Source organism: Gavia stellata, chromosome 17 (genome assembly GCF_030936135.1).
Source record: "Gavia stellata isolate bGavSte3 chromosome 17, bGavSte3.hap2, whole genome shotgun sequence".
Lineage (NCBI taxonomy): Eukaryota > Metazoa > Chordata > Aves > Gaviiformes > Gaviidae > Gavia > Gavia stellata.
In genome coordinates this window covers 21,123,433-21,142,319 of record NC_082610.1, presented here as the reverse complement: position 1 = coordinate 21,142,319, position 18,887 = coordinate 21,123,433, and the positions used below count along the sequence as shown (strand labels likewise).

At 45.7% G+C, this 18,887-nt stretch overlaps 1 protein-coding gene across 2 annotated transcripts in view; it reads right to left on the bottom strand.

Annotated features, from left to right (window-relative positions):
• Positions 1-6,171: 6,171 nt before the first annotated feature.
• The window catches only part of C17H11orf24 (chromosome 17 C11orf24 homolog), a 32,806-nt gene continuing 20,090 nt past the window's right edge, over positions 6,172-18,887 (bottom strand). For both annotated transcript variants that reach the window (XM_059825946.1, XM_059825947.1), the window contains 3 exons: positions 14,267-14,505; positions 9,197-9,313; positions 6,172-8,022 (listed from right to left, as the gene is read on the bottom strand). In XM_059825946.1, coding sequence (XP_059681929.1) covers positions 6,848-8,022; positions 9,197-9,313; positions 14,267-14,423 — 1,449 coding nt within the window. In that variant the 5' untranslated portion in view covers positions 14,424-14,505 and the 3' untranslated portion in view covers positions 6,172-6,847. The remainder of the gene's footprint in view (positions 8,023-9,196; positions 9,314-14,266; positions 14,506-18,887) is intronic.

Sequence of the window (18,887 nt, the reverse complement as noted above, 5' to 3'; positions counted from 1 at the left end):
CAACCATCAACCCAACCCCACCATGCCCACTCAACCATGTCCCACAATGCCACATCCACACATTCCTTGAACACCTCCAGGGATGGTGACTCCACCACCTCCCTGGGCAGCCTCTTCCAATGCTTCACCACTCTCTCAGGAAAGAAATTTTTCCTAATATCCAGTCTAACGTGAATCTATCTATTGGGAATATTCACCAGGATGCACGCAGGAGGAATCAGTTTGGAGCCATCTTCTACCAGCAACAGGTCCCCGTAACTGAGCTGGTCAGAAGCACGCAGCACCTTCATCCAGAGCAGACGTCCCTTCCATTTACCCTGTGCGCCTTGAATAGATGTATTAGCACGTACCTACATAACAGGCTTTACCTAGTTCTGATTAAAGTCATCAGCAAGGATTTCAGCTGCTCCCCAACAGTACTGCCCCACGCACTGGTATCAGCAACGCTTCTTCCCTGAGCGAACTCTCTTTTCTGGCACTTTACAGGCTCATCTGCTTGCTGGCAACACCTGGCTCGCACGAGGTACCACGCCGTACCAAGGATAGTCTTGTCATTGCCTGATGCCACGAGGGTGCGGGACCAGCCACTGTGCACCTCCCCATTTCCCTGCTGCGGGCAAAGGCGACTCAGTTTCCCAAGAGCATGGGGAACTTCTGCCTCACGGTACAGCTTACGTTAATCATTATTCAGCTGCCGACTTCAGCTTAGCTGCATTGACCAAGGATGAGCAAAGTTGCTCAGAAAGGTGCCTACGGGGTGGGGCGGGGCACACGTGAGAAGTCACAACATAACTCTGGGATTTTTTGTCCCTGTTTAGATACTTATGAAAATTCTCACCTTCTAATCTGCAGCAGTGGCTGAAATCTCAAGACCTTAGAGCAGAGTTTATGATTAATCTGACTCTAGAATTTGATGAGATCTTCACTTCTTTTTTTTTTTTTAAGGTAGCCATGAATAGTCACTTCTAAATGTGAGCATTTTCAAGCTGTATAAATCCCTCCTCCTTTCTTTCCTGTTCCTTAGGGTTATAAGAGTTATGTGGGAAGATTTAACAGTGTTTACACTCACAAGCTTGGGCTCTACAACTCCATCTGCATGCAATAAAGAACAGGAACCACTTGCGTAAGTCCATGCCCTTCAAACCAGTGTAATTGGTTTCCCCTGTCCCTGCTCGAAGGGGTTAAAATACTTAGCCACTTTTCATGAAGACAAGTTATTTGTTTGCTTTTTCAAACAGATCGTACAATCCCGTCCAAACAGCTTTAGTCTTTTTAATTGGGACCAGCAGGATGTTGGGCAAGTTCTGCGTGCTAGCAAAGGACCTCTCCAAACACGCTTCGTAATTCAAACACGACTCCAGCCAAGGCGCAAGTTGAACATCTCCCAGGGCTAACCAGGAAGCCCCAGATCAGGCGGAGACTCTTTTTTCCCAGACCCTTTGGGGTTTCCCTGCCAGAGGGAGGCTGAACAGGCAAGCTGCAGAAGAGCTGCCCTGCAGCACAAGCTGCCGGCACCGCGCAGCCAAGGCAAGACTGCTCTGAATACATTCTCCGGCCTGGAGAAAGACAAGGGCCAAGGTCAAGGGCCAAGGACATGAACTACAAGGAAGTCGCCCCAAAATGCTGTAGAGCAAAGACCAGCTTTGCCCACAACTGTCCAGCAAGACCAAAAAGTCAAAGCCGAGTCCTAAGCCTGAATTACTTAGGCCTGTTAGCAGGTAGGAATCATTACAGCTCGAGGCTTTGCTGTTGTTTAAGCCTGGTTTCTTCTAGAAAAGCACAAACTTACGAGCCCATACTTTGTGCAAGATGAAAGCATTTGCATTTAAACCCATGGGCCAACTTCAGCCGCGTGCAACAAAGGTAATTAAGTATCACGAGACTTAGAGGCCATGGAAAGGAGACAACTAGAGTTGCCCTGGCCAGGGGAGATGCTGCACGATGAACTTGCCTTTGTCGCGTACCAGAGAACCCACAGTGGACAAAGCCCTTAGAAATGCTCCAGTAGGGCAGGGCTCAGGTTTCCTTTTTTGATGCCAGAAATGAGCAGCGACCGGAAAAATCCAGAGAAACCAACTCCACAATACCGTTTCCAGAGCTCCCTGGCTGTTTTCTGACTACATGCATTAGCTGCTTCAGAGGTCATGCTTAAGAGTTCTGCGTATGCTCCCCAAGTCTCTGGACACCACATGGCATATTGCAAACTCCCATTTGCAGTTGAAAAGTTCTTCATGCCTATTATTCCTTTAAATGTTTTAATTTTCCATTATTTCCTTCTCTGCTGTCTAGAACAACATACTTCTAATACAGGCAATTAAATAAGAGGGAGGTGGCATTTAGAATTAATCTAATCTAAATTTAATTCCAGGATGTTCCTGTGTTTTATTGAGAAAGAGGCCATGCAACAGGTTGAAACCCAATGTGCGTCAGATACGCTATGCTTCACAGCAGCGGAATGTTGTTTTTGGCAGGCCCTTGGCAGATGTCTTCTAGATAACTTGGTAGGACCCCGTCTATTGTTATATTGTGAATTCTGCAAGCAAACTTTCAAAGGTGTTGCATTTCCTCATCTAACATACTCGCTGTTAACTATTGCAACACTACGCCATGAAACGCAATAGATTTGCCACCATTTGCGGCCTCAAAATCACAACAAGCGAAACCATTCTAGGAGGCTGACTTTAGCCCAAACAGAAACAATGGGTTGGAGGTAGAAACAACCAAGTGAAGATTTGCTGCTGGTGACCTCCAAAACAAAAAGAGCCAGAAGGGAAGAAATCCTAATTGCGTCAGACTTGCATATCAAGCCACCGCTACAGAAGAGTCCTTTAGAGGACTGCACGTGCAATACACCTTCCACGGTCACGCTGCTCTCCTTCTTCAATGCTCACGAGTAGCTAGATGCAAAACAGAACGAGCAAAGCTGCCAAATCTTTACAATTGGGTTTCAATGCACAAGCCAGAAAACACACCTTGACTTTCAGAGGCTAGGCTTCAGCCCAGTATTTTTATTTTTTAATGCCTAAACTGAGTTAGTACGAGACAAAACCATTGGGATGCGAAGAAAAACCTACTTGACATTTCCCCGGCTGGCACTGCATTTTGAGCACCACTGCGATAGGACAAGGGGAAATGGTTTTCAACTAAAAGAGGGTAGATTTAGACTAGATATAAGGAAGAAATGTTTTACAATGAGGGTGGTGAAACACTGGAAGAGGTTGCACAGAAAGGTGGTAGATGCCCCATTCCTGGAAACATTCAAGGTCAGGTTAGACAGGGCTTTGAGCAACCTGATCTAGTTGAAGACGACCCTGCTCATTGCAGGGAGGTTGGACTAGATGACCTGTAAAGGTCCCTTCCAACCCAAACCGTTCTATAATTCTATGGTAAGCATGAAGATCCCTACCTTGTGTGCAGAAATGCACTGAGGCAAGACTCGCTCTGGTGCTCAGCCTTACCCTAAAAAGCTCAGTTTCTGCTGAGAAAGTAATTCACAGCTGGAAATGCAGTAACTCAAATAAGAACAAAAAAGACAGGCTGTGCCAGTATCTGAAGAGGAGACCTGGATGTAAACATACCAGGGCTGTGGGAACTGCAACAAGCTTCTGATGAGCACTCACCTTCCTGTAAGAACCTGTTAAGAAGCCACAAAGATTTTTATGGTGGTGGTTTCTTTTAGCCATGATGTAGTTGTAATATTCTCACTGTGTCCATGAGAAACTCCCTAAGACTCTTGTAAATAGAGTTGTAACCCATTCCAACTCTTGTAATTATATCATACCCACTTAAATTATCCCCGAAGGGTTTTATTTGTTTTTAATAAACCAATCTTAGAAAGTATCTGTTTTTAGAAAAGAAAACTCTCTCAGAGTTTTGTTTAAGTAATGCCCCCTTCCTCTCCCTTCCCTTCCTACTCCCTCCAAGAAATCAGTGCAGGAGTCTCTTTAAAGAGGAGAATAAAAACCAATGCAACTTCACAACCTTGCACTCCACCGAATCCGGCGTCCAACTTTGGGTCTATGAAGACATCCACGGAGACCAAACGAAACAAGGCCACAGTTAGTGTAAAGTCCATCCAAAGATTTCCCCATTCCCAGGATAAGCAATTACAAGTCTTAAGATCATAGTTTGCCTCCGTGGAAATAGCTCAGGCAACTTAAAAAAGATAAAAATACTGCAGAGCACTAGGAGAACAGCTGCTGCACTGACCCTTTATGCAGGATGGCACTTCCTACCGACAGGAATTCACGCTTACACAGGCAGGGATAAATGACAAGGAAGAGCACTATTGCCTGCATTCACCCTATCGAAATGCAAGCATTTATCTGAGATGCCTAAATGAGGAGAAAAAGAAGTGAGCTGAATCCGAGCTAACACCCATCTCCTTACTTGGGAGCCGGCAGGGAGCCGAGGAGCCAGCTCGTATCTGGAGTAGAGCTTGAAGACCACATGCTTGGTCTGTGGTTAGTGACTCACCTGCAATTAAGGTGAAACCGGAGATCCCAATGTAAAGTTTCTGACTTTCTGGTTGTAAGAGCAGCGTCTGCCTGACATCTGCTAACAGCTGAGAACAGTTGCGCTGAGAGGCGAACAGTCCCAAGCACCTCAACGGGGCGCAACTCCCCAGCTACGCTGGGGGACGTTCCCAGCACCGCGTTGCACAGAAGCTGCACGCAGACGGCTCCTGGAAGATGGCAGAAATCAGGGTTCAATTCCCTTCTGCTGAGGAGAAACCAATTAAAAATAACCTTAAAATATGATAAAATTCTGTCCCTCAAACTTTTTTTCCCCCCTCCAGGAAACGTCGTGCGAATTTTGTGGCTTATACTTCAAGCCTTCCGAAGAGGGAGACTCCCAAAACCACACTATCCTTTTACCCTGAGAGATGCTCTAACCTACTGGCATGCAGATGCTGTCCCTGCAAAAGCCTGACGCTGACAACCAAGTCATCTCACTTCCAAAGCAACCTCTTCCCTTTCCTCAACATTGCTGAAATTTTGTCTTCCAAATTCGTATTGGGTAAGATTCAGGAAACCACCTCCCACCCATTTCTTTCAAACAACCCCTTGCCCCTGCTGCTTCTTGTGTTATTTGCAGCGGTTTTCACAGCACTTTCAGCTTGACGATGAACGAGAAGTCTACAAAGGAACCTCTTCCAGGGTAAAGACTCCCTCCAAATTCTAAGCAGCCAAAGAATTTGGATAAATAACCAAGCCAAACCCCACCAGCTCAAATTCTGAGGTTTGCCTATTATAAGCCTCAAGATTACATGCAAGCAGGATTAAAGAAGTGCCAACTAATTTGAAGTGAGAGACAAGCTATCAATCTGGTTAAAAAAAAAAAAACCAACAACAAAACAATGCACCTTGATCCAGCATTTTGCTATTGGTATGTACGTGTCATTCAAATAAGATGCATTATGAAGAATACTTGCCAAAACCCAAGTGTTTTCTACTCACTCTCTCACCTACAGATCTTAGGAGGTGAGCTGCAACTGCACGTGCAATAAGGTTTCCAAATTACTAGCAACTCTGAGCTGGTCCTAAATGCAAACCAAAAACCAAACCGGAGCCTGATGCTCTATGCGTGAAAGATAATAAGCAGTACCTGGGTCTGCGTACCTGGGAGACTGGCAGCATACTGCTCTGAAATTACAGCAGCAGTACCCTGGAAGACGATCAGCATCTTCTGTGACCTGTCCGTACTTCCAGTGAGGTCTTCAAAGCCCCCCTACTTGGAATATTACAGAAACATTAAGGTTGGAAAAGACCTGTAAGACCATCAACCCCACCATGCCCACTCAACCATGTCCCGCAGTACCACGTCCACAGGTTCCTTGAACACCTCCAGGGATGGTGACTCCACCACCTCCCTGGGCAGCCTCTTCCAATGCTTCACCACTCTCTCAGTGAAGAAATTTTTCCTAATATCCAGCCTAAACCTCCCCTGGTGCAACTTGAGGCCATTTCCTCTTGTCCTATCACTTGTCACTTGGGAGAAGAGACCAACACCCACCTCACCACAACCCCCTTTCAGGCAGTTGTAGGGAGCGATGAGGTCTCTCCTCAGCCTCCTCTTCTCCAGACTGAACAACCCTAGTTCCCTTTACTTAAGCCCCCAAAGCCCACTTGCCTGCTCCTGAACTGGCAGGGACAGGAACGAGACCAGAAATGCAACAAGATATGCCCTTCCAGGGCCCCGTTTATTAAGTGAATACAAAAATAAGATCATTTAAGTGCAGAGGCACAGTAATCCGCTCCATGGTGAAAAGGTATCTTGGGTTAGCAGTAAGCAGAGTTTACAATGTCTTGTAAACAGACCTCTTTACAAGCAAGAAGTGTACTGAAACATGACACACACGTTGGATTAAGCGTTCCCTGTTGCAGCTATACTCCCAATTCTCATCTGACTATTTCAGAGCACTTCGCGCAAGGCGAGAGCATCCTTTGCTGTGTTTTCAGAGAAGCGCACGTGAAAGGAATGAAACACAAGGAACTTGCACTGTAAACAGCTGAAAAAGCGCCAGAGCATTTTCCGAGGATGATGGCTTACCCCTTGTTAGGTTTGTTTTGCAATGAAAAATAATGGCCAAAGCTATTGTGCATTATGGAAGTTTTAAAAATGACTACTTTTTTTTTTTTTTTTTTTACAGCAACCTGTTGCACAGTTGAATAAAAAATATTAATTTTTTTCATAATACAGTACATGGCATTTCTCCTCAATTGCACCAGAAGTAAATTTGGAAGCACTTTCAGTCTGTGTTATAGGCAAATAGGAAAGAAAAACAAGTCAGGCAGGCTTTCAATCTCCTTTCCATCTCTCTGCCCACTGTTTTATCCCCACCCTTTCACATCTCCGAGTCCACATACATTCCATTGATCAGGTAATCCACCTGTGTGTAATCCTTCTTCTTGTAGCTCTCGTAGGCCTGCATAAGGAGAAGAACTATGACAGTTATGAAAAAAACCGTACCAACTAAAAGCACTGCAAGAAGTGAACTTTTATCCACTAAGTACTGAGTCAGGGGCTCAGCAGCAATGAGAAGATACTCATTGTCTGTGTCCCGAGTTTCTGCAAGGCTCGAAGCTGTTGTTTTGGGTGCATCTGCTGGAGCCGTGGTTGTTGGAAAAATGTGAGATGTTGACTTTATCCCATGCCCCGTCGTGCTTTCTGCTGTAGAGGCAGCAGTTGAAACCGTGACTCCTCTTGTAGAGCCCAGAAGAGAAGTTGATTTACTCAAGGACGTTGTGGTTGTGCTTGCTTCTGGCTCTAGATGTAGCAACGTAACAAGATTCGCAGAGTGTGAAGTCTCCAAGTGGGTAAGTGCCGTGGCACGAGTGGAAGCAGTGGAAGATGTTTCTGCATCCTGCGGGATGAGGGTGGTTTTCAGGCCAGCTCCAACAGCGGTGGGGCTACTAGAGAGGGGAGTGCTGGTGGTGGCTGGGTCAAACCGCTCTGTTTGAGGCATCTGAGTACCTGCTCCAGAAGTGAGAGCGAGGGGAGCAGGAGTAGAAGTGGGGGACAATACTGAGCCAGAGCCACTGTTTCCTGATTTTTCGGTGGTGGTCACAAGCGTGGTGACATGGCTGGAAGTGGAAGCAGAGATGTTACTGGAAGTGGGAGAAGAGGCAGTGGATGGCATGGCTTCAGCAGGGAGATCAGAACCTCCAGAGGCGTTTGAGGCTTTGGCAGTTGTTTCAGAAGCTGTAGTGAGGACGGTTGAGTTTGTAATGTTTGTTATGGCTGTGGCAGTGGTAGTGGTCGCTGCAGTGGTGGTCGCTGCAGTGGTGGTCGCTGCAGTGGTGGTAGCAGTGCTTGCAATTGTTTTTCTTGCATTTGTTGTTACATCTTCACTCTCATCACCAAGCAAATGCCTCAAGTGAAACTTGCGAGTCCGAGCAGTTGAGGAAAATGGGTTTTCCACATTGTGTCGGTCAACCCATGCATTCACCATCCTCTCCTTTTCCTGTGGATAGCTTTGGTGGCGAAACAGGACTGTTTCCCTTCTCCCACTGAAAATTTCTTCAAAAAGACAAAATCAATGAATTTCCTACGAATAAAACTCTCAAGCTCAAATCTGACCTCATACCCCCAACATACAAACCAAAACACGTATTCTGCAGTACTTGTAGTACAACTGGAATAAATCAGTCCTGAAGTCAGCAAGAACATGAAAACTCAGACCCCTGCCTTTATTGCACATAATCCCTTTGACGGTTTTTTGGGTTTGGGGGGTTTTTTTGGTTGGTTTTTTTTGCCACAGCCCTCTGGCATCTGCCCAACCAGGGAATTAATTCCACAGAAGGGGTGTAATGAAGTACAGAGCTACAACGCAGAAGCACATTATCAACAGGAGCAGTGTTACAAACGCCAGCTCCGGAGAAGACTCATGCTTTCAAAGTTACACAGCATCGACAAAGCCTTCGTGCTTAGATTCATAATTTTCACCTCTCAAAATTGAGTGGAAATTTCCACTTACACCTTCATACTTTGGGAGAATTTCCTTCACAACTAGTGATCTAGATTTATAGTGACATAAATCCCACCTGCTTATCAAAGGTCTGGTTGCTACGTTGCAGAGAAACCTTTGCCAAGCCAAAAGAACCCTGAAAAAATTTCCTTTTTTTTAAACCTGGGTACAGCGAACTCTTGAAACATACTTTAGAAGATTGATTCCCCAATTAGCAACAAGCTCCGTTTTGTTATTGTGTCACTTAATTAAAATTGAAGACCCTGGCACTGGAAAGTCACCATGAGCAATTGCTGCTAAGGCTGCTCTGATTATAGAAGCAGCCTGCTGCCTCTGGCACAAAATCCTGGCACTCTCAGGAAAAAACAATGCCAAGACATTTGCCTTTCTCTTAAAAAAATATAAATATATCTGTTAGGCCTTTATTTTCCAAAGGACAGCATGTGGAGTGCAAATGGCTTGAATGAATGATGTCTTCAACATGGAGACAAACTGTTAGTAACAGTCACAGAAGTTACTCAAAGACACATCATGCACATGGAAGTGCCAGAGCCCTCGGGAGCCTAGTGAAACAGTTTTTCCAGTGAAGCGACTTCACCTACAGAATCATCCTGCAGGCTTTTCACAACCCACCTCCCTCAGCCAAAAGCCAAGGTCTAAACACAGGCATTTAAAACAAAAGGACCAAGATCCTGGATCTAGCAGGAGCCTGAAGCATGGTGTTACCTCCGAGCAGATCTTCGATGTCTTGTTCGCTGACATTCTGGCACACGCTCAGCTGGTGACACTGCAAGAGGACGCAGCGGTTCTGGTAGGGCACAGCCCAGTTACAGTGATGGTTACCTGAAAACAGCAGAGAAAATGGGTCGCTACACACAGTATACTGAACACACTTCTTCGTGGCTGTAATTGAAGCATTAAAAAAAGTTAGTTGGAAGGTCCTTAAAGGATCCTCATTCAGCCTTAGTGGAAATAACTGGAAAGCCAATGAAATCAATATAGCAGCTGCAGCCTACCTACCTGCTTGTCTTCTGGTACCAACATCTCCTAACAGCAGCAATTCACTCACCCAGACAGGGACAAAAAGTGTGTACTACAGTTTGGACCCATCTAAATGCTAGCATTCATCCAGACGTCTTAATGAGGGGACAAAAAGAAAAAAAAAAAAAGTGAGCCGTAACTCCGAAGACACCCATCTCATCACCCATGGGAGATAGCTCTCATCTCAGTGCTTGGAGTTACACAGAAGTTTACTCTTCATTCGCTGAACAACCACACCATCAGCCATGGGAGCCATCACAGAAATTATCTTTTAGTAAGTGAAATCCCAACACGAGCTAAATAAACTCATCACAGCAGGAACCCTCTCTCCTGGCATCCCTTGGAACTCACTAACTTCTTTCTGGGCATGTCTACATACACAAAACCAAGCTTTGAGGGAAGGAACCAACCTCCTCTAACCAGCGCTGAGGAGGCATCTCAAACACTGCGCCCGGTTTTGGGTTCCCCAGTATACAAGCACAGCATTGACATACTAGAGCGAGTCCAAAGGAGACTACTAGATGTCTGAAGGGCTGAAGCTGATGATTTACAGGAAATCCCAGCTCAACATCAAGGGAAAAAAATCAGTTTCCACCACGAGGCCACTCAAACACTGGGCTGGGGGCCAGAGAGGTGGTACGCTCTCCACCAGGTCTTGATCTCTCCACCAGATCTAAGTTGGGTCCAGACTAGGAGACCTTTAAAAGGTCCCTTCTTGCCTAAATTATGCTATGATTTTATGTAATATCACAGTCGCACGCAATTAATTTCTGGGACACAGAAGATGACACAGTGCTCAGTCTGGCGTGAAGCAGACGTGTGCCCAACTGACCACCCATCAGAGGGTTAAAGGGAACTTCAGTGTACAGTAGGAGAAATTTTCTTTGGTTTTGTTAGAAGTGCAAGAAAGGGCAAGAAAAACGTCTATGTGGCATATATGGCTATTTAAAGCTCTTATCTACAAAGAGAGTTACCCTCACTGAGGATTAAGGCTATGGGAAGCTAGAACTTCTCATAAAAAGAATTTACGTTACCACAGTTATTAAAAGGGCTTGTGGAAAATTTATGAACTTGGAGAAATCCCTGTACCAACAACTGCAGTCTGTTTTGACAGCCCTAAAGAAACTAGCAAAGGTGGAATTTTACTGACTTTGATAAAGTGTTAAGAAAGTGACTGAAACCATTCAAAGCCTTTAAAAAAACGGTGCTTAAAAAGCAATAAAATGAAAACTTCAACAGTCACACAGAGCAGGAGATACAGCAGCAGCCCTTCAAGAAATGAAAATCCACTCCTCAGAAATGAAAGCATGTTTGGATGTGCCCCGATTCCCAATCCCACCTCCTGTCCTTGCTCCGTAAGCCGTGCTAGTGGAGAAACGCAGCCCATTACTCCCGTAAATAATGCCATTTCTCGCTTCTTGGGAAGAGGAAAACAAAAAGCCAGCACTACATCTTGCATTGGCTACGTATCTAAGTCAGTTCAGAAAGGTCAAGAGACTAATGGGGTCAGGATGGTGAAAGCACCCTGGTTTCTGCTAACGTCAGGACGGTATCCAGCTGCTCAAGACTCCCCTGTTGCTCCCCAGGACAAGCAGATACCTCTGCTGAGCCGGACCGATTAGTACAGCCTTGGACGCAACTCCAGACTGAGGCTCCAGCTGACGTGTCCACTGCAAGGTACCTGCCATCCAGTGGCTCCTTTTTGCTCACTTCCAACCAGGAGACCAAAAAAAAAAAGGGGAAAAAAAAAAGCAAAAGGACAACAAAAGCTCTTCAGAGCTGTTTCGAAAGGAAACTACGTAGGCGGACACCAAGGTCTTGCCCTACCGAACTAGTTTATTTAATTTTTAAGCCTGCTGTTACCGGAACAAAATCGGAGATGCCCAAAGGCAAGCAGAAGCCAGGTAAGGAGACGTATTGTGGAAGTAGGGAGCAGGAATATTTCCTCTTGCAGCCAGGTCATATTTTCCCTTTGTCTTCCCCAGAGCATGCATGATAGCCCATTAAGTGTGGCCAAGTGGCTCTGTTCTCAGAGGCAGGCTGCTCCGACGGCCAAGATGTTCCCCTCCAGCCCTGGACTGGCCACCACAGAAGAAACTTGGGAGAGCTCTGAATATGGCTGGGGACGCAAAGGGAAGAGCACAAGCTTATCTTACCTCCCAGCACGGGTTCACTGTGCTCACCAGGCATCTGGGAATTCTGGATTGCCAGACCTTTGCTAAGATGGGCACTTTCTCCGTCCTGCGTATCACTTACCCCAGCAGCATCTGGAGACTTGAACCCATTGAATTAAACAACATACGGAGGTTAGAGTTATTTTATTACCCACGCTGTCACCCCTAGAGAGTTGTGCTGCTTTTATTAGCATGTAATTGAAGTGTCAAACTGTCTCGTGATATTGGTACAATCATTTTGCGATGTGGTAGTTTGTTAACTACGTATCCTGGCCTCTGGTTTGGATAGTCGAAGGTGATGCTGGAATAGCTAGACCAGCAAGCATTCCCTTTTCTGCAGGGCACATCTGAGATGTGAATGTACTGGCAAAAGCGGTTCTTTTTGTGATAGTTGCACTACTTCCCCGAGTTAGTGATGTTATGTCAGCAAGGGTATAAATTACATCTACAGAAGAGAGCCTAACCAGCTAGGAATGTTATTTTTGCACTTCTCCAAGCAATGTAGCTATGAAGACGTCTCCCCATGCAACCTTGGCCTGCAACTTAACACCATAATACCTTAAAAAATAACAAGCACTGCTCCTTTACTGACAGTTTTATAGGTGTAACTATTCTGACATTTAAGCCTCAGGGGTCATGTCTGTAATGAAAAATAAAGCACAAGAATAAATATACTTGGGGAAGGTGGGAATGCGGAACGAGAGCAGTAAAGCTGATCTTAAAACCTAAAGCTAATCATAAAAAAAAAATAGGACATTTCAGGTCGTTCTCTCCAGATGATCTCTCTGCACATGGCTATACATTTATATCAAAAGTTTATATCACATTTTCCATCTCCCTTGGCACCAGATAGCGCAACAGACTGGCCATCAAGTAACAAATAGGAATTAAATTGCTTCAGTGAGTTTAATACAGAACGTAAACCCAAAAAGGTTTATGCTTTTGGGTTTAGTTTTGGGTGGTTTCCTGAAGATGGAATGTGTCACCTAATTCTAGAGGCTCAACCCCCACTGCCCAACAGAGCTAACACTCAGCTGGACCCACTCTGTACAACACGTCAGGAGCGAACAAGGTGAAGGGTATAAAAAAAGTGGTTGAAGTCAGCACCGGGGCAAAGCATGCACTCAGATCATCTCCCAGCCCTGATCAAAGACCAAATTCCTTATGTCCCTCCTCTGGAAGAGGCAGCTGATAGCACCTTTTCTACCCTTACCAAGGCATCAGGAGGTTAAGATGACATGTGCACTGTGTTTAGAGGTTCTCAGGTGGAACAGACAAACACGCAGTGCTACAGACCCTAAGTGTCAGCACAGTCAGTGTGAATGTCTCTTCTCTCTAGGGTTTACCACCTTAAAAAGAACCTGAAGTTTTCACAGCTCTGGTGCCTGGGAGACAAACCCACTCATGTTTTACATCCTAAATAAAAACACTTAGTTTATAAAGGTGCTTTCTTTCCACTAGGAAGGGACATCTCAAGTTTAAAATAAAGGTTTGAAACCCCTGAGCATTAAAAAAGGCATCTTTATGATCACAGAATCACAGAATCACTAAGGTTGGAAAAGACCTGTAAGATCATCAAGTCCAACCATCAACCCAACCCCACCATGCCCACTCAACCATGTCCCGCAGTGCCACGTCCACACGTTCCTTGAACACCTCCAGGGATGGTGACTCCACCACCTCCCTGGGCAGCCTCTTCCAGTGCTTCACCACTCCCTCAGTGAAGACATTTTTCCTAATATCCAGCCTGAACCTCCCCTGGCGCAACTTGAGGCCATTTCCTCTTGTCCTATCACTTGTCACTTGGGAGAAGAGACCAGCACCCACCTCACCACAACCCCCTTTCAGGTAGTTGTAGAGAACGATGAGGTCTCCCCTCAGCCTCCTCTTTTCTAGACCGGACAACCCCAATGATGTTCCTATCAATGTGATTGTCAGACATTCAACCGCCCGAGCCAAGGTCTCATCTGAACCACAGCATCACCAGTTGTTTGTAGGTGCTACAAGCTTTCGCATGTGGCTAGACAAGATAGGGTCCTGCGTAAGGACAACTCTGAAAGGCTCATTTAGAAGTTTAATGCTTTTTAAAGACATCTCAGAGGCAGACAGCAGAAAGCTGTCGTCTCCCTAGACTTCTTTAACCCTGTGCTTGGATGCAGGATACAACTGGTTTCTTCTAAGGCAGAAAAAAACCGCACATAAATACCAGTGAGCAAAGACTACTCATTCCAGTGCAGCTGTCTACAACAGCACTGTTCGCTTGCAAACATCTGGCAGCATGGAATAATCATTCCTCAAGTCAAGTGATCTAACACCATTTGCACGCTACCAGCGCACACCAAGCGCACATGCATGCTGTTTCTTACGGAAGCTAGACGGGCCCTGGGAAATGGTTGTTCTGGATTCAATTTAACCAAAGCTGTCAGAAGTTATTTAGCACCACAGGACTGCACAGAGAAGCCATAACTGTAAATGCCTGTAAACAACCGAAATTAAGAAAGATTGTTGTCAGGGGAGCAGAGGAGACCTTTAAGGAACAGAAAACCCAGCTGGAATTCCAGCTAAGGGACAAGAACCTCACCTGAAGCACCTGGGCTTTGACAAGCCTGCCTGCACTGCTTTTCAGTTGTAAGCCCGTTTATTCGCACCACATGGACTCCTCTCCCTTTCAGGACCGAAAACCTGTGTCCGCATACACAGAAGGAAATCAGCAGGAAGAATACAATGGCAGTCCACATCTTCAGGGTTGGCCTTGCAGGGAGGCTTCTCTTCCCAAGAGCAATTCTTTCTTATATCACTTTCAGATCCACTGCAATATACCTATTAAAAAAAAAGAAAAAGAAAGTGATCAATTTATATCAAGAGAGTGTTTTACTAAACACACTCCCATCAGCAGGAATGGAAAAAAAAAATTGCAAAAGGCAGACAAGTATTATTACACACAACATACAGGCAACGATGCAGAGGCAGGACTAGAATAAACCATTCCCAAATTCACAGAGAGGCTCTTTCTTTGGAAAGGGTACTTTGCTCTTCTTCCCTCAGGCCCCAACAGAGAACAGTGCAAGTCAAAAGCCATGTGTACAAAGCCAAACTCAAAGCCCACGGGCATACAGCAACACAGACATGATGCATTTGACTCGCTCTGGGTCCCTTAACATTGTCCCCAGGCTCAGCAAAAGGGTTTGCACCAGCTTGAGCACACTGTTAATATGGGGAACTATAGTCCTGGCCCTGCCTTTACACTGAGTCAGTCAAAACCAAGCATCAACTTTAGTTGATTCCTGCCTTGCTTTTCCTGCTCATTGCAAAAAGCTGAAAGAAACTTTAATTGAAAACAAGCAAAAGCCCATAGTTCAGGTCTTCCAAGACATTACACAGACACATCAGCTGTCGCTGAAGAAGATTCACACCCACAATAAGCCTTCATTTCCCCACATAAAACAATAAATACGCAATGTCTTTTCTTCATTACCAATGCACACAGGAGACTCTCAGAATCACAGAATCATTAAGGTTGGAAAAGACCTGTAAGATCATCAGGTCCAACCATCAACCCAACACCACCATGCCCACTCAACCATGTCCCGCAGTGCCACGTCCACACATTCCTTGAACACCTCCAGGGATGGTGACTCCACCACCTCCCTGGGCAGCCTCTTCCAATGCTTCACCACTCTCTCAGGGAAGAAATTTTTCCTAAGATCCAGCCTAAACCTCCCCTGGCACAACTTGAAGCCTAGTTACATGGGAGAAGAGACCAACGCTCTGTCCCAATGGATAGGCTCTCATCCTTGAAGTCACTGGAGCAGGTCCCATTGATTTCAGAGCAGATCATCAGCTTCTACTTGGATTTACCCTTTTGTTTCCAAGACTTTTTAAAGCTTTATATGAGCTTCCAAACAGCTCAGCCTGAACCAGACCAATTGTAAGTTTCTTCCCTAAGCAGTTTTTAAGGGCAACCCTCTTCCTCATCACCGAAGCAAGCTTTAGTCCTCATCCTGCAGTTACGAAGAGAAATGTCATGGCCTTCAAAGAGTGTCGAGATTCAACTTTGCGTGACATCTCAGAGGTGTGCGTGACGACTGCAGTTGAAGACGCAAAGGCAGTTCACAACACAGAATGAGCAGCATGTGTGAACGGTATAAATAGCAAAGTGAAAAACATCCAACAGTCATCAGTAACATACATAAGACCCTGATTTAGCCATCCGTGCAAGAAGTTTCACCCTGAGCTCTCAACTCCAGTCCCAACCACGCTCGTGAATTTCAGAACCTGAGTAAGAGCCTTTTTTTCCTCCAAGAAAGCCCAAGGTAACGTTTATTAGCTTTGACTCACAGATTGCAACACTTTGATGCTTCATACCATGAAACTTCTGTTTCCAAATCTTCCTCCTTACTCTACGTCCTAAAGCCCTGAACAGGGTAACAGAGATTTAGCCTCAAAACCACCCTGACTGAAAAAGGGTGAAATAGAAACAGCTACCCCAAGCTTCACAGAGGACACACAACATACAGGTCCACACTGGACTACCAAAGAGTCAAAGACTGGGACAAAACTTGATCCTAAAATGCAGTGCCTCGAATTCAGCATCCCTAGTCACCCTCCAAGTTCCCTAAGGAAATCAAAGCCTCCCTCCCTCCTGCCCTTTTATTTATTCTAGTAAGAAGAGTTATTTTGCCTGTTCAAAATAGATGGAGCATTTCCACATCTGCTCTCCCAAAGAGCAGGGGAGCCCGAAAGGACCGGACTGTAGAGTACTTGCACCGCTGACCTTCCCTCGTGCACTCCTCTGCCTCCTTCTCCCTGGAGTAAGCGTGCACAGCATCGTTTTGTGCGAGCAGGTTTCTTACTGCAGCCAAAAGTTCACCCCTGGGTCATCCCACCTGGCAGCTGGAAATAGTTCCAAGTCTGACCTGAAAATAGGAGTCTTGGAGGGGAAAGGCAGCTCACCAGCCCCATCTAGTCCTGCGTACCAAAGACTGCGCCTGGCGCCCAGCCAGCGCCTCTCCCATTTCGCACTGCACACGCACAGCGCAGACTGACTTTCTTCATTCCTTCTCCTCGCTCGCTCTTCCACGCGCACCTTCGCGGGAGTTGTAAGAATGGGCGCAGGAGAGGAGATGACCTGTGCGATACACAACCGCAGCCCCCGCCAGCCGGTACGCAGGCATCGGCTGCTCAGGAAAGCAGCCCCACGTTTTCGGCAGCGAATTGGTAATATGAATTGGTGTTATTCAGCCAAGATAACTTCAATACTTTTCCCACTGTTCTGAATTACAAGTCTGCCTTAGCCTTTAGCACGCTCTTGCTGTCACTCTTAGCATATGCTGTAGTTTAATCATTGAAAACTCTCATTGACAAGACTGGGAGCAAGGGGGAAAGCACGGGAAGATGTGAAATACTCTGCCCACAAGAGATTTTCCTAGAGCGGACAGATCCTTATTGCTGACAGACAGCAAAAGTTTGCTTTAAACTCTGAACCCTTCAACTTCAAGTGATTTGGGTTCCCTCACGGACACTATAGGTACCTCCCCAAGACACTCAGAGCACCGTTTGTCAACCTGCACTCCCCACCACGTTATGCTGAGATAAACCTACTTTTTGTCAAGTTCACAAGTCACAGACAGAGATTCAGCAGAAAAAAAAGAAATAATACATCATTAAGGGTAAATTTTACATTTTAAAGAGAGCCCAGCTTATATTTGCTGTCCCTTTGCAAGGTAAAAGGCTTACAAGAAGCAATATTTTATAGCCTAAGAAGTCACCCTGAGAATGAACTGGCTGTGCAATAATGTATGCATTTACTGTTTTAAAGAAAATAGTAAAGAATAACAGCAATGAATACAAACACAGAGCGCTGTCTTATTCTAGGGGGTTTTCTCCGTACCTTTACTACCACCTGTGTAGTTACACTAACCAACCCTCAAAGACTAAACATCTCCCGGTGCATTTTGGAAATGCAGCTATAGCAGCATTATGTCTATGCATAAATGCTATAATTATTATAGTTAAAATCTCAGTCTTTTAGGACAAATAAAATAATCTTAACTGATCTCAAGTGACCCAAGAACCACATATATTTGTAAGATAAATGTTGATCACACTCAGTGTCTGGAAGCTGCTGCATTAACACTGCGTAACCGTCCCCTACGCAGAGATGCTTTGTATCCCCAACCGTGTTAACCCCCCAGAAGTCCTTCCCTTCTCAGCTGACTTTGGTCCCACTTGACTGCAACAGCTCCAGAGGAAAGCAAAATCCCAGTAAATGCCTCTCCCCTCTTCCACAGCACCCGGCAGCCGTTCTGGATTAGGCCAGCACTGGTTAGGGGGGACACGCTGCGGTTTGCCCCCCCTTTCCCTCTCACTAAACACGGGCTCCTCAGGAGCCAACTGATAATCCCTCCCCCAAGGCGCTCAATACAAACTTGCAAGCTTAAAAGAATTTTAAAATGTTCTTTAGCCAATGATAAAAATCCCTTTACGGATAGCAGAGTGAGCGTGTGAAGTGGACAAACACAACGCACAGACCGTAAGGACAGCAGAGAAGCAAACAGCTCATTTCCAAGCCCAGCGAGGGGATAAGCAGATGCAGTCGTACCTCAATGCAGTCCAGGTGATGCTTGGGATGCTGTCTTAAAGATCAGAACCTCCAGCGAGGAGTGGTGGGTTTTTGGCCTCCTCCACCTTAGCACAATCCCATACGTCCAGAACAAGAGTTGCAATTACTCGCGGATCATTTTTCCCGACTTAACAACTGCCTTTTACAACTACAAGCGATAAGCTTTATTTCTGCCTTCCCATCACGCTTCTAGCCAGTCCCACATGGCTGCATTTGTACTCGGAGACCCCACTGAGCACCCACCCCACACATCCCAGAAAAGCACCAGCTAAAGCTTCTCCTCCACACCGTGTTGCTCCCTGGAAGAAACCATCCTCCGGCTGCGGAGACGGCACGAAGGAAGAGATGCACGCTGCTGTTCCCATCAGCAGTAATCCCGAGAACTCGGGGTAAAACTCACTCTTCGAGCACTACCTTCTCCATCTGTAGAGCATCCCCAAGGAAATTAAAAGTCAAACCAAACCACAAAAGACAGCAACAAATAAAATCTGGGAAAGGACTACACTCTGAGAAGTGCAAAGTTTACTTTTACCATCTGTGGCTATAACTCAGCAGGGAATAAGCACGCTGGAAAACCAGA